Here is a 16,183-nt window from a genome sequence, read left to right as displayed (position 1 = left end):
TAAATATTTACAATAAAATGAAAGAATGCATCCAGGTAGAAATGACCATCCACATACTTCCTACGCCCCCCCACCCACCCACCCACCCAAGAAGGAGCCAGCGGAGTCGAGCGCCGCATTTCCTTTTCTGGTGGAAACTGACTGCCACAGCACAGTACCCGGGCTTCTGGTGTGAAATAGCTAGGCTTCATCTTTCATCCATCCCACCTCTGAGCATAATGTCCCCGCCATCTACTTGATTGCAGAATGGCACATAGACTCGGGCTTCTCATTGCCGTCACTAACCCCGCTTCAAAGGTGAACTCTCCTAACAGCATTGGCCGCGTTCTAGGAACTGATTTTGAAAGCGGGTCTGACGGTGGTGTTTTCAGTTCCTCCCGCAAGCTCTGCGTGTGTGTTTGGCACGGCTCTCCAGCTGCCGGCCAGGCTGAGCCCCTGCCCGCGCCCCCCCCATCGAAGTTCTCCCCTTCCTTCCCAAAGCTGTTCCTTCTGAAGGAGGAGTCCCCTCTCCCCGCACCAGGCACATTTGGCATCTTTTTAAACGGCTCCGTAAATACCATGGGCAGAGGCTGAATCGGGCTTCCAGACCCAGGCAACTCCCAGAAGAAAAGCTGGGTGTTCCTCGGTCATTGTTAGCTTAATTAATGGACTCTATGTTGTAATTTATTAACAGGCAGCAATTAAACAGAGATAAAATAGGCACCATGGAGGATAATTTCCTGTCTTGCAGCATGTGTTTATCAACAAGATGCAAGTAGTTCCTGGCCACTCAGAGTGCCTGCTTGCTCTGAAGTGTCTGCTGCAAGATCATTAAGACTCTCATTTTCGTCTGATTAATAATTTGAATTAGACAAAGACCTACTTTTTTCCTAGAGCCTAAATTTAAAGATTAAAAAAAAATATATGTGTGTGTGTGTGCATGCAAGTGCTCTGAGAGGCCAGAAGAAGCTGTCAGATTCCCCCTGGAGCTGGAGTTATAGGTGATTGTGAGCTGCCTGATGTGGGTGCTGGGGACCAAGTGTGTGGGAGACATTTCAGGTTCAAGTCATAGCAGTAGCCCATAGATCCCACCCCTATGCCAGGACTTGGCTCATGTCCAGGGTGGTCATAGGAAAACTCAAGAGGAGGACTAATTGACCATGAAGTTGGCATCATTTGCACCCTTCTTGGTCTTGGTGTGTGTGTGTGTGTGTGTGTGTGTGTGTGTGTGTGTGTGTGTATGTGTGTGTGTGTGTGTGTTTGCGCGTGGGCACGTGTGCACACACACGCACACACACGCACATGAATGAGTGCCTGTAGAGGCCAGAGGTCAACTTTGAGTGTCATTCCTCAGGTGCTGTCCACCCTGCTTTTGAGACAGGGTCTCTTATTGGCCTGGAGGTCACCCAGTAGACAAGGCTGCATGGATATTGAGACCTGGGGATCCTTCTATCTCCATTTCCCCAACTCTGAGATTGCAAGTGTGTACCATCACACTTGATTTATTTATGTATTTGTGTGTGTGTGTGTGTGTGTGTGTGTGTGCGTGTGCGTGTGCATGTGTGTGTGGTGGCTTGTCTGTATATGCATCACATGTATCCAGTCACACAGAGGCCAGAAGATGGCATTAGGTCCCCTGGAACTCGAGTAACAGGTAATTGTGAGCCACCTGGCATGACAGTAGTGGACTCTGGAACTTGAACTCAACTCCCCATGCTTGTACAGCAGACCAACTGGGCCATCTCCCTAGCCCCTGTCTGTCCCTTCCAGCCCAGCCAGCCTACCTTCCCCAGCCAGAGTTTCTGTTTACCCTGAGAGGCAGGTCACACTGCCCCCCGGAACCCTAGGGACTTGGTAAAAACCTCTCTGCAGATCTTCACTCTCCTATGGCATCCAGGATGTTCTCTCAAGTCTCTCCAGCTTGACCAGGATGTTCATGGAATTCACCTATGCATCAAATGTGTGGAAACTGAAAACTCCAGTTGTGAAGAAGCACCACGGACAGGACATGCCCATCCACGGTGGAATTTTAAGCTGGCTTGGTCTTATGTAGGCAAGCGTAGCTACTGGGAGTACTTAAGAGCAACAGCTTTGTCATGTTTAGAAGACAGCATTTCCCAGCTCCCCTCCCCATCCTCAGGCTCCCCCATCAATGGCTTAGTCTCATAGACACATATTCCCAGCATCTGTGACTCAACTGTGAGTCCCTCCGTTAACCACTGCCAACTGTCGAAAGAGGCTAGCATTCTGGAAGCAAGTTATGCCTGCGAGAGAGAAAAGAATTGGTTCCCATTTGAGGGGTGTCCAGCTCTGTTCTGGTGGTGGTGGGGCTTTCTGGTCAGATGGTCTTTTAGTTATTGGTCTTGTTCTTGTGTTAAAATGCCTTTAAAATTTTAAGGGAACAAGGTTTGCTTTGACTCTAGTTGAAGGGTACCAACCATCATAAAGAGGAAGACATGGTGGCCGAGGGGGCTGTGGGTGGGGGCGGCAGGGATGTAAGATTGTTTGTTCACATCTTGGTGGGTCTGGGGAAAAAAGAAGGGGAAATACCAGTGCTCCTCCTTCTCTCTTTCTCCCTCCTCCTATTTGTGATTTTTGTAGGTATTTGTGAATGGATGGGTGAGTGCATGGGTGCATGGATGGATGGATGGACGGATGGACGGATGGATGGATGGATGGACAGAAGGATGGACAGTTGGATGGACAGATGGATGGACAGATTGATAGAACAAACAGAGGGCAGCCTTAGGTGCCATTCCTCAAGGACTTGCCACCATGTTTCTTGAGACAAGGTCTCTCATTGGCCTGGAGCTCACCAAGTAGGCTAGGCTGGCCGGGGGAGATCATCTGCTTTCAAACCCCATCTTGCGTCCACTAGGATTATAGACTTTTTCATGGGTTCTGGGGATCAAACTCAGGTCCTCATGCTTGCAAGGCGAACTCTTTACCAAGTGAACCATTCCCCCACCCCACCCCACACCTGACTTTATCATTGTTCCATTTTTATTCATTCTGGGTCCCCAGCCTGTGGGTTGGTGCTGCCCACATCCATGATGGATTTTTCCCTCCTCAGTTAAACTTCCCTGGATCACCCTTACAGACACACCTAAAAGTATGCCTCATCAATGCCCTTGTCATTTAATTATTTTTACTGTGTATGTATACATGCATGCACCCGCACTCATACACAGAGGTTAGAGGCCAACCTACAGGAGTCATTCTCTCTTCCATCCAGGATTCGAACTCAGGTCCCAAGACTTGGCAGCAAACACCTTGGACAGTTGAACCACCTTGCCAGGCCCTTGGGCATTTCTGAATACAGTTGAGCTGACAATAAGACTCAACCATGCTCAGGGCCAGGTATATCCCGGTCTCCTTTGCCTGCCCTCCCTGTTGATGGGTCTTTCTCTCCCTTCTTTTCTGAGACACTCACGTTCCTTCTCTCAGTTAATCTATCACCAGAATGACACATGAGAATTCTTTTTGTCCCCTAATTAAATGTAATCTGATCTTGGACTCTGTCTTCAATGGCTTCATCTTGGAAGTGATGCATCATATAAATGCCTTGTCATTATGATGCATTGTGCCAATAAGACATTCACACACTGATGGAATGACATGGCCCGATGAGCTATTAGCCCAGGGAAGGCAAAGGCAGAAGGGAATGACAGCAAGGTGGCTGTTGCTGTTCAAATACAATCCTGTGAATGCTGAGGGCAGGAGACAGAGCCATGGAGATCTTTCCCAAAGAAAGATGTTTTTGCACAGAAAGTAGCCTTGTGATTCCAGGAATATGCTTCTACTATTTGGTAGTAATAGATGTCCCTTTTGCCTGGGACATGCCCACTTTATGCTGGCTTCATTTTTAAAGAACATTTAGTTCATTTTAATTGTGTATATGGATGTGGGTCTATGCATGTGAGTGCAATTGCCTTTGACGGCCAGAAGGGGGTGCCAGATCCCCTGAAGCTGACTGGCAGTTGTGAGAGGCCTGACATGGGTGCTGGGAACCACACTCAGGTGCTCGGGTCCTCTGTAAGAGCAACCACTGAACCATATCCCCAGCCCTGTTAGCTTCATATTTAAAAATGCATGTTATCTCAGTTTTTATATAATTACATCTTAAAATTTTTTTTCCAAATAAAATGTAGTCTTTGTGGGGTTGTGTGTGTGTGTATGTTCCTGTGTATAAAGGAGCATTTACGTGTGGGAGTGTGCATGGACGTGTACACAAATGCAATGTGGAGCCAGGGATCAGCCTTAGATGCCGTCTACCTTATGTTTTGGGGACTGGGACGCTCACTGGTCTGGAATACACCAAATAGGCTAGACTGGTAGACAGGGATCCTCCCATCTCCACATCCCCAGCTCTGAGATTATAAGTCTAGACCACCATGCCTAGCTTTTTTGTGCGTGGATTCTGGGGACGGAATGCAGGAATGCTCATGCTTGCAAAGCAAGAACTTTACCGAGTCATCTCCCCAGCCCTAAAATGTCCTCAAGGCAGAAACCCCAAGGCAGGAGCAGATGCAGAGGCCATGGAGGGGTGCTGCCTAGCAGCTTGCTCCCCCAGGATTGCTTGGTTTATTTTCTTATAAACCCCAGGACCAACAGCCAAGTAAGGGAAGTTGCCACTCATCTTTTTCGTCATTGCTATTGCTTGATTGACTTTTTGGGGTTTGTTTGTTCTGTTCTGTTTTATCTGAGACAGGGTCTGGGCAATGCACCCTCAGATTGCAGGTGGCTCCTCTTGCCTCAGCCTCTAAAGCGGTGCCATGGCCAGTGAGCCCCAACCCCAGCCTCACACTGGGGGATGGATTCTAGGCAAGTACCATAACCACTGAACCACACTTTCAACCTCCAGTTTAACTTTTTCTTTCGAAATCAGGTCTAAGGCTAGCTGTGAAATCGCTCATTATAGCCTCGGCTCCTCTGGAACTTGAACCTGACCCAGACTCCTGAGTTGGTAGGATCCAACCAAGCCCTTATCTGTGCAAGGATCCTTTCCAAAGACCTTGTTCATTCAAAATTGAAAGAATCAGAGTGGGTCCTGAAAAGGTTGGTGCTGCTCCGTTAAGCCAATGGGTTCCCACCAGAGGAGGCCATAGGATGAAAAACACGGCCACAGCCTGTAATCCCAGCACGTGGCACACAAAGACAGAGATTCCCCCAGGACACAGTGTTGAGCTCAGATAACCAAATCGGTGAGCTCTGGGTTCGTCAGTGACCCTGCTCAGTATAAAGTGGAGAGCAGCTGAGGAAGACCCCCAGCATCAATCTCTGGCCTCCACACGCACGCACCCACAGATGTGCCACAAACACGTAAACATACATACACATGAAAAATGAAAACCAGAGCATCCAGGAGGAATAGAGAGGGAGCTGGCAGGTGCATAATAGTAGGTGCAACAGGGATCCAGTGCCCAGTCAGCCCACATAGGTGGCCTACAGCACCCAATGAGGGAGTCATTGGAGGTACTCTGCTGTCCTGCAGGGCTGGTGAAGCACATGGGACATCAGCTTGTGGATAGGGGACTTTGGGACAGGGCAAGCAAGAAACTTAGCATCCACATGCCGCTAGGAATGTTAGAGCCAGGAAACACTAAACACACGAGGCCACACTGACATCCGTGCAGATAATAAATAAATAAGTCAATAAATAAATAATAAAGTCTGGTGAAATATAAGAAAGGCTGCAGTTCTCCGGTGGTATACACTGTTGTTTTATGCTCAACCCACATCTCAATGGCAGCCCGTGTAGAAGGTTCCTGTCCACTGCTAGCCTGCCACCTCCTCTTCAGCTCAGGAGAGGCTCTGGAGGAACATCTCAGCGGTCACAAGAGTCCTGGCTGCTCTTGCAATGGACCCGAACTCAATTCCTAGCATCCGTGTCAGGTTACAACTGCTTATAACTCCAGCTCCAGGCAATCTGATGTCCCCCTATTTTGGCCTCTGAGGGCACTGCACTCAGGTGCACACACACATGCACATTCTTTAGCAAAAGAAAAGTGCCGGAACAACCTTTCTATATTCAGGATGGTCACAACCGAAGGAAGCCATTCTTAATTACATCTCAGGTGAGCACTAGGCGAGCGCAGCGGCTGAAGGAGCAGGTTGGAGTCACCAGAACACACCCCCTGTCTCCTGACCAGAAGGTACACAAACTTCACTCCTCACTGAGCCTGGCTTTCCATGCTGACTGTGCCTGATTTTTAAAGTGATGAGAGAGCCCCTTAATGGCCAAGGCTTCGAGAGCCATGTTTTTATCGGCCATTTAATGGATTTTTCAATGCGTTCCAGAGTCATTTCGCAATTATTGTCAGATTTTTGTTTATCTGGCTGTAACCTGAATATTTCGATTCTCCCTCAAGGCTGTTAAATCTGGGTTAATAGTTGTGAGTGTCTCTTAGATCATCTCAACTAGAAAATGCTTTTCCCTTCTAAATGAGAATTAATTGTATTTGATGGTGGAGGTTTCATTTTTCCTCATGCATTAGGGTTGTGGCTAATGGTGTTCATTTCTTCTCCTGGGCCCGGCAGGCAAATCTAGAGTGATCCTTCCCCATTCAAAGGTATTTAGCCAGCCTTGGCCCTTTCTAACATACATTTTCTTGTTTCTCATGGCTTTCAAAAATGGGTGGGATGTTGTTAGCCTAAAACCTACCAGGGCTGGGGAGATGACTGGGTCTTTGGCATGCAAGGCTGAGGACCTGAGTTCAATCCCCAGCACACATGCAAAAAAAAAAAAAAAAAAAAAAGCCAGGTATGGTAGTTCATGGTTTTAGTTTCAGTACCATCAATGTCGATGTAAGGAGATCCATGGAGCTCATTGGCCAGACATTCTTGCCTAATTAGAGCTGTGAACATGAGAATCCAATCTCAGTAAGGTGGACCGCACCTGAGGATGAACACCCTAGGTTGACCTCCGGCTTCTACATGCACATGCAGACAGAGACAGTATGGTTATATTTGTGGCGTAATGGCTGCAAAGTGAAGCAAAGGGATCCAAGACCAGAGGAACTGAGAAAAGGCAAGAGAAGACAGAATTCAGTGAACTGGGAGAGACTGTCTAAACCAAATGCAAATAAAGGCACCCAGGGCCCAGGACCTGGGGCAAGAGACTGATGGTGAGTACTGCAGGTATGGACAAGATGCTGGCTATCAGTCTCGTGAGATGACTCTAACGCCGACGGAGACCTAGGCCTTTGGGATGGGAGTCTGAGTGGGTGTGCTCAGTGGGCCCCTGTCATGGCCTCAGACAGTGGTCACTAAAGGCATAGGCAGAGCCTATAGTTGAGTGTGACCATGAAATCCCAGGTGAGTGACGGGTCAGAGAAATTGTCTAAACGACAACTCTGCACAAATGGTAAAAACTCTGGCAGAGGGATGTAAAAATAAATAAATAAAAGAACAAGGGCCACCAAGACGGCACAGTAGGTAGAGGTGGTTACAGCGAGCCTAACAACCTAAGTTCCATCCGCAGGACCCACAGGGTGGAAGGGGAGAGCTGGATCCCACAAGTTGTCCTCTGACCTCTTCCAGTCACACCCCTCCGCACACACATGCACACACACAGAGACAAAATGCTTGAGAAGACAACCAAAGGCATACAAGAGCTATCCACTGAAAACGGTAACACATAGAAAGGCATTACAGCCCTGGGGGGGGGGAGACCTGGTGTGCATGGAATAGAAGAACAAATGCTATGAACGTGGCAGCCCTCCCCCAAGCCAGTGCTCAGGTGCGGTGCAATCATGTCAGAATTCCATCTACCTTTTTTTTCCCCCCTAGAAATTGAAAATGCAATTCTAAAATTGATTTGAAAACACAGGAGAGGCAGCATAGACAAAACAGTGTTGATTGCGAAGAATTAAACTGAAAACATGCACTCTGGTGCTAAACCTCGCTACAGAGCTACAGTGATCCACTCTGCGAGGGCCAGGGAAGTGGGCCAGAGGTTAAAGGAAGTGGAGACCAGGGTCAGGGCCCCAGAACCCCACACAAATGCCAAGTGGACATGGTGACCCGTTTGTAATTCCAGCCTCAGCAGGCAGAGACAAGGGGATTTTCAATAGCAGGCAAGCTAGCAAGACTAGCCACATGAGGCTTTGACTGACAGACCCTGCCTCAGTGATTAAAATGAAATGCAATCAAGAAAGACTCCTAACATCAACACCAGGCCTCCACATGTGTGCACATACCTTCAAGCACACCCTATACATGCAAAAGCATTCATACATATGCACACACCACACACGTACACACACGCAGGAGGGGGTATAATAATGGAAGAAAGACCCAGAGATCAATGGAATAGCATTGAAAGCCCCTAAACAAATCGTCACATTCACAGTCAACTGATTTCTGACAAGGGTGACAGGAGAGTCTTTTCAAGAAATGATACTGAGACAACTAGATACCCACATGAAAAAGAGCGGATTTGGCCACTTCCCTTAGATCATCTAGAAAAAGAGCTCAATGTGGATCAAAGCCCTAGCTAAATATAAGAGCGAAAGCGATGAAAGTCCCCAACAGCACAGGCCGGGATAAATGTTCCTGACCTTGGCGTTGTCGGCGGTTTCTTAGCTACATCAAAAGTGCAAACAAACAGAGGGAAAAAAACAGATTATTATCAAAATTAAAGACGCTGTGTGCTTCAAAGGACACTGTCAATACAGCGAGGAGCTCACAGGGTGGTGTAAAGCATTCAGTAGTAAAAGGCTCTAGTGTCCAGATGTGTGAAGAAATTTTGCATCTCATGGAAGAAAGGGAGAGAGGAGAGGAGGGGGAGAGGGAAAGAGAAATGAAGAAATGGGAGGCAGAGAGGGAGGAAGGAAAGAGGAGGGAGGGAGGAAGGGAGGGAGGGAGGGAGGGAGGGAGGGAGGGAGGGAGGGAGGGAGGGAGGGAGGGAAGATGGCTTGGTAGGTTAAGGCACTTGCTGCCACATCTGGCTAATTGTGTTCAATCCCAGGACCCACATGTGGGAGGAGAGAGCCTGCTCCTGAAAGTGGCCCTTTGACCTCCACTTACACACACACACACACACACACACACACACACACACACACACACACACACAGAGAGAAATGAAGAAATAAGGAAAAATTGGACAACTTGTTTTTAAAAGCAGACAAAGGTCCCCTACATGGGCATGTTCCCAAGGAAGTTATGAAAGAGCCAATATGATGATGTTTAACACCACTAATCATCAGAGAAATGCAAGTCAAAACCACAGTGGTCAATTCTCCCTCTCCAGGATGGCTAAAATAAAAATCAAAGCTGGCAATCACAAGATTGGGCCAGAATGTGGGAAGTAGGTACCTCAATTTGTTAATGCAAGTGTAAAATGGTGTAGTCACTTTGGAAGACAAATTGACAGTTACCAAGAGAGTACACACCAAGTTGCCATATGACCTCAGATGAGCTATAGGTATGTACCTGAGAAAAGTGAAAAATTGTGGTATGTGTCTTTTTGGGGAGACATGAGCAGATGCTACTCATCCCAGATAGGGCTCAGACAAGAAATCAAAGAAATGCTTAGCAAACCAGTAAATCTTTGGGAGTTACTGATGGGATCGCAGATGAGTGGCTGCTGGCGGGAACAAGGATGGCACACTCAGCTGCCTGTGTGATGACTCATGAAATCACTGTGTACAAACAACAGGCAGCTCAGCTGCCCAGAATCCTTTTTTTCTCCATCATCTATTACTGTTCATTCCCTGCCCCCCATAGGAGTCTCGTAAATTTCAGGAGCTTCCTGGAATTTCTCCTTTTGTTTACTTCCTGAGTCCTAAGGAACTTCCTTGGGAGGAAGGAATGTTTTCAGTTGGGAGGAAATTGCTGCACAACATGCAAACATAAACATGCATGTGCACGCGCACACACACACACACACACACACACACACACACACACACACACACACACACGATGACGTTCCATGCCAGCGTGAGTCACAGTGCCCAGGTGGCAACAACCCAAATGCTATTAGGCAGTATGCGAAGGCAAAAACATGTGGCTTCATCACAGCTGGAAAAGAGGGACCCGAGTGCATGAATCCACGTGTACCCAAGAACAAGAGAGGAATGAGTTGGGGCTGGAACAATTAGAGAAGACAGGGAGGAAGGGAGTGAGTCACACAGAGGGCTTGACTTGGAAAGCTGAAGCCAGAACATTCCGGAGGAAGGCCGATGAGCATTCTGTCCAAGCAGGAACTACCTGAAGCAATGCCTTGGAAGCAGGAAATTAGGACATGAGAAATGTAGGGAAGAAGTCATCGCAGTAGGCAGACTACACCAAGATAGCTCCCAACCTGGACCTGAGAATTTTGTTTGATAGCAGTTCCTGGGTTCACTACTCTCCTACCTTGCAACAGAAGAGTAGACATGGGATCTGTCCATCCATGTCACTTTTCTCACCTCTGTTATAGAAATACCAGCCACAAACACTTTAGGAGGATCCGTTTTGACTCATGGTTTCAGAGGGTCTTAGGGCATCACGGCAGGGCAAGCATGGTGGAACAGTTCACATCCTGGCAAATGGTGCATGTGGAGACTGTCTACTTCATGTCTGACCATAACCCAGCATGAGATGGCAAAGAGCCAGGGATAAAAGAGATGCAAAGATGTCTCCCATTGACTTGCTTACTTCCTCCAGCAATGCCCTACCCCCTAAATATTTGACAACCTCCAAAAATGGTCTCACAAGTAGGGGACCAAAACTGCACAACATGAACCCATGAGTCATTTCACTCAACTGTAACATCTATCATCTCTCAGATCATGGAGATCTTGAAAGACTCTAGATACTGGCCCATAAATGCAGAAGAACTCAGTATGTAGATGTGAAAATCCCACCAAGGCTCATCTATCCTTCACCATCTACTTGACACAGCCTAGAGTCAGCTGAGAAGGGAGTCTCAATTGAGGATTGCCCATATTACATTGGCTTGTGGGAGACTGTTAATAAATGTAGGAGGTCCCAGCCCACTGTGGGCAACACCATTCCCTGGGCTATAGGAGAAAGCTAACTAAGCATGGACCTATGAGCAGTCCAGAAAGGAGAATTATTCCATGGTTTCTGCTTCAAGTTCTTGAGTTTCTGCCTTACTTCCCTCAGTGATGGACTGTGACCTGGAAGTATAAGATGAAATAAACTCTGTCTTCCTCTAAGTTGCTTTTTTGATTGTTTTCCTAAGACAGGGTTTCTCTGTGTAACCGTTTTGGTAGTCCTGGAACTCGCTTTGTAGACCAGGCTGGCCTCAAACTTCTGAGATCCGCCTGCCTCTGCCTCCCAAGTGCTAGAATTAAAGGTGTGTGCCGCCACCACCACCTGGCTCCCTAAGTTGCTTTTGGTCAGGTTTGTTTTGTTTTTTTCCCAGCAGCAGAAATAGAAGTAGAACACAGCCCCCTTCTCTGCCCGCTCTGGTGCCAACCTGATGTGGGCTAGTATCAGCTTTTCACTGATTTCCAATGGTTTTTCACACCCTAGCGGGCCTCAGAAAGGAACCCCTAATTCCAAACAGCATTAAGCTCTGCTCTTTAAACATCTGGGTCACAGATATGCTCAGTTAATTAATGTTCTTAGCACTGCTCATTTGCCTGCTGGATAATAGATTGATTCATAATTTCAATAAGCAGCTGTGTATATCTTTGCCTGGAACATAAAGACAGCCTGCCGTCATTCATCAATTTGCATTTGGGTGAATTGAAACATACTCAGGGCAACATTGTTTGGGGAGGGGCAGGGAGGGCTTCTGAGTTTCTTACCATTTTGCCGCAAACAATTACTCTGATTTGGAACTAATTTGCCTGTAGAGCACACATTCATGGCATCTCTCTCAAGGACACTTCATAAGCTCGCTATCACATGTTCAAGGGGAGCAGGAAGGCTCCCTTGAGAAGATCGGAGCCGAGGGCTTCTGAGTAGCTTTCACCAAAAGATGAGGATCCCTCCAGAAAATCTTATCACCAGAGAAGAGTCACTCCTGATCCTGAGCAGGGCCCTTGGTGTGTTGGTTCCTTTGCTCACTGCCGAGACAAGAACATCTGACAGCAAGACTTGAAGAAAGGGCCCATCAGGGCTCACAGCCTAAGGTGCAGTCACGCTGGCAATTGTTCAATAACAGCATGGAATCTGAAGTTAGGAGGCAGAGAGAGATGAGCGCTGGTGCTCAGCTCACTCGCTCCTTTCCATTCAAGCCAGGACCCCAGCCTAGGGAATGGTGCCACCCACACCTAAGGTGTGTCTTCCCACCTCAGTTACCTCATAGAAAAACCCTCAAGGGCTTCGTGTTCTAGGTGACTCTAGATCCTGTCAATGGGGTGATCAACATTAATCATCATGTCCTACTATCTTCTTGGTTGATTCCTAAGCAGGACTTCCCGGGCTCTGTGGAAGGTTCAGTGCTTTTCTGAAAGCCTAAAAGTCATTTCTGTCTAGCTGCAGGGTCAGGGAGGGCGGTTAGGAGGAGAAGAAAGGGAGGAAGGAGGGAGGGAGGGAAGGATAGAGGAGTTGTGATGTGGTGTGTCCATGTCCAGGCTCAGCTAGCCCACGGCCCTCCTAGAGCCGGCTGTCCTATGTGTTAGACATTCCGAAGCAACTGGAACAGACAGAAAGCTGAGGTAAAGCTGAGGACCTGAGCCGTGGTGCCCCTTACAGCCTCACCTTTCCCTCTCTCTTGCAACTCTTACCCCTCCACAGCTCGCCCGCTATACCAAGGAAGGCTTCCTGCACCTGGGTGCTCTGGGGACCACCACCCTCCTCCCTGACACCCGCTGCCTGGTGGACAACTCCAAGAGTCGGTTGCCGCAGCTCTTGGACTGTGACAAGGTCAAGAGCAGCTTGTACAAGCGGTGGAACTTCATCCAGGTGAGCTCTGTGGGGGAAAGGGCTAAGGGAGGAGCAAGATGCTACCAGCCACTGGGAAAGAGGGGTAATGGTGTGATGTCCCCAAGGCTCCCCACACGGTGCCACTGAGGAGCCAGTTCTACCAGCCCTGGGACAAGCTCACAGACCTAATTCCAGGACTGGATGAAGGATTTCCGTCAGAAGTAGCCTGCCTGACTCCATCATTAGTGTTGGGACTGCTTAAGATAAATCCATAGAGAGGATTCCTGAACGCTGCTATGCACTCTCAATCAGGATTGAGAAAGTCAGACCTCAGATCCCACTGGAAATTTCTGTGTATGTACACACGCCTGTGTATGCAGGTGCACATGTACATCTATGTGGAGGTCAGAGAGGAACCTTCATGTACCAACTACCTTTATTTTTTAAGATTTTATTTCTATTTTCAATTGTGTGTGTACACATGAGTGCAGTGCTCACAGAGGCCACAAGGGGGTGCCAGATCCTCTGGAGCTGAAGTTACAGATGGTGGGAGCTGCCCAGTGGGTGGGCTGGGAATTGAACTTGGATCCTCGGCAAGTGCAGCAAGTGCTGTTAACAGCAGAGCCGTGTCTCCAACCCCTCCAGCCCCTCCAGCCCCTCCAGCCCCTCCCTTGGAGGGTTTTGTTTTGTAGTTGTTTTTGAGACAGAGCTCTCACTGGCTTGGAACTTGCCAAGTAGGCTAGGCTACCTAGGCACTGAGCTCCAGGGATCCTCCTGTCTGCCTCCACGGGACTGGGATTTCAAATGCACATCACTGTGCCTAGCTTTCTTTTAAATGTAAGTTTTGGGAATCAAACTCGGGTCTGCGTGCTTACTTAGCAAACGTGTACACACACACACACACACACACGTAGTTATAAGAAGACAATTTGAAGGAGTTAGTTCTTCTCTTCCAAGATGAAACTCGGGTCATCAGGCTTGGCAAGCTATCTCACTGTCCTGACCCCAGGAAATTGCTACCCTGACTCAGTCACCACCAATTTCCCCCACCTGGTTTAGCTACTCACACCAGGTGGCCCTCAGGGTCCCTTCCACTATGGGAGAATGTGGGTGGGATGTGTTCCCTCATGAGAAGCCACAACTACAAGAGCTGTGGTGAAGCCAGTCTGCCTCTCTCCTTGTGTCTTTCCTTTCTTCCCTCCCAGAATGGAGCAATCATGAATAAGGGCACAGGGCGCTGCCTGGAGGTGGAGAACCGGGGCCTGGCTGGCATTGACCTCATCCTCCGAAGCTGTACGGGACAGAGGTGGACGATCAAGAATTCCATCAAGTAGCTGGAAAAAACGAGGGCACGTGGAGCCCAGACCCAGGACAGGGCCTGGCTATCCTCGGAACCAGCCACCTGGTGGAGAGACAGCAGGCGCCCAGAGGGTGCTCAGTGGACCTCCCAGCGCCCCTCCAGGGCAGCCCTGGATAAAGATGCTACGTCCCTCTCAGGCATTCAGCCTGTGCACTTTGAAGATCTCCCCTCACTCTTGTCTGGGAGACCAGGAGCTACATCTTCTGGGTACCAGGGGGCAAGACTGCTCTTACCTCTCGACCATATCATCTCCCACCCAGCACCAGCAGCTGGGCCTGGCAGGTTCTCTCTCTCCCTCTCCCTCTCCCAATCCCTCCTTCCTCTTTCGCTCCCTCCCTCTATCCCTCCCTCCCTTTCTCTCCTCATTCTTTGCTGCAGCTGCTTGTGAAACTCACCCTGGCCCTCCAAGAAATGGAGGGACACGGAGGGCTTTAGCCACATCCTAGCTCCCTCTTGGAGAAGGAGGAAGCAGTGAGACCCCAAGACTTCATTTCTCCTGAGGACACTTTGGCCCGGGTGCCTGTTTGTATGCCAAGGCAGCCACCATCCAGACCTAACCAGCAGGGTGGCTTTGGGACAACAGTTCTGGACTCCTCTGGATTCTTCTTGAGGTTCCCTGACTCAGCCACCTGGAGTCCTAAATAGGAACAGTACCTGCCTGTTTCTAGAGGTTGTCAAAGTCAGCTAAGCATGCAGGATGCTCTCAGTACCTGGTCAGTACAGCCAGGGACAAGGTGTCCTGGTCTCACGGAGCAGCAAGGGTCTTCCATGCAGGACATAAGGGCTGAAGAATCAGCCTAGCAAAGGGCACAGGGCCCTCCACGATGCTTAGCGCTCAGTTCGTATCACCCCCATGCTCTGCTGACTGATGGGGGACAGAAGCAGCAGTTTCCTCTTGTAAGAGTGATTGCTTCTTTCCAATTGCCCTCTGGTTAGGGTGCACTTATAAATCAGAGTTAATATATGGATGTGTCTGCATGCACGGGAAAGCAAGAGTGTGCCTGTCTGGGTGATGTGTGTGACCGAGTGCTGTGCTTGTGTGCCTAAGCGTGTGAGTGTGCTAGAGAAAAAGTAGCTGTGTGTGGTCTTGGGCTTGTGGCTTCATTGCTCACTGGATGGGGATAAGGATACCTAGAAGTTTGAGGGGTGGGGGTGGACCCATGTCCCTGGATCACTGGCCCAGAGGACATGTCTGGGTCTTGCCTGCTAGGGTATGCCTTCTCTGTCTCCCCATCCCCATCCACTACTGTCCTTGGCCAACTCCTGCCCAGAGCCAAACCCTGTAGGTGCCCAGTGTGGGATCTGGTGTCTCATTTGGTGGTTTCTCTATTGGTGATCATCCCTCGTCCCATCTCCCCTCCTTGTGAAATAAACATGTTAGCAATCCCACAACGCAAACTTCAGCCTCATCTGCCTTTTGGTTTTTGTATTGTTGTTTGCTTTTGTTATTTTTGCACTTGGGGATCAAATCCAACTCAAGCACTCTACCATCAAACTACATGTCCTCAGCCTGTAGACTTGATTCTTCCCATGCCCAGTGACAATTCCTGAGACATCGTAGAGGGTTTCTTTGGTTTAGAGGCAGTTGAAGTTTGGTTTGTTTTGCAATAAAGCCTTACTCTATAGGCTAGAGATAAAATACTCTGACAAAAAAGCATGTTAGGTGAGGGAATGTGTATGTGGCTCCCAGTTCCAGGTTACAAGGCATCATTTTAGCGAAGTCAAAGCAGGAATTTGAAGCAGCTGATCACCTTTATGTCCACAGTCAAAATCAGAGAGAAGTGAATGCATGTGTACTTGTGCTAAATGTAGTTTCTCCACTTTCATATAGTTCTGGACCCCCTGCCTAGGGAATGATGTTGCCCACAGTTGCCTGGGTCTTCCCACATCAATTAAGATAATCCTCACCGACTTTCCCACAGTACAATCAAGTGAAGACAGTTCCTACTGAGACTCTCTTCCTACGTTGTGTCGAGGTGACAGCTGAAGCTAGTCATCATTGCCAACGTGCCG

The 16,183-nt window shown here is 48.6% G+C and overlaps 1 protein-coding gene across 3 annotated transcripts in view; it reads left to right on the top strand.

Moving 5' to 3' along the window:
* The window catches only part of Galnt17 (polypeptide N-acetylgalactosaminyltransferase 17), a 447,914-nt gene extending 432,346 nt beyond the window's left edge, over positions 1-15,568 (top strand). For all 3 annotated transcript variants that reach the window (XM_006971339.4, XM_076561312.1, XM_016002513.3), the window contains 2 exons: positions 12,682-12,849; positions 14,016-15,568. In XM_006971339.4, coding sequence (XP_006971401.2) covers positions 12,682-12,849; positions 14,016-14,144 — 297 coding nt within the window. In that variant the 3' untranslated portion in view covers positions 14,145-15,568. The remainder of the gene's footprint in view (positions 1-12,681; positions 12,850-14,015) is intronic.
* The last annotated feature ends 615 nt before the right edge of the window (positions 15,569-16,183 follow it).

This window comes from Peromyscus maniculatus, chromosome 23, assembly GCF_049852395.1.
Source record: "Peromyscus maniculatus bairdii isolate BWxNUB_F1_BW_parent chromosome 23, HU_Pman_BW_mat_3.1, whole genome shotgun sequence".
In the NCBI taxonomy this organism is placed as follows: domain Eukaryota; kingdom Metazoa; phylum Chordata; class Mammalia; order Rodentia; family Cricetidae; genus Peromyscus; species Peromyscus maniculatus.
This window is presented reverse-complemented; position numbering and strand designations above follow the sequence as displayed.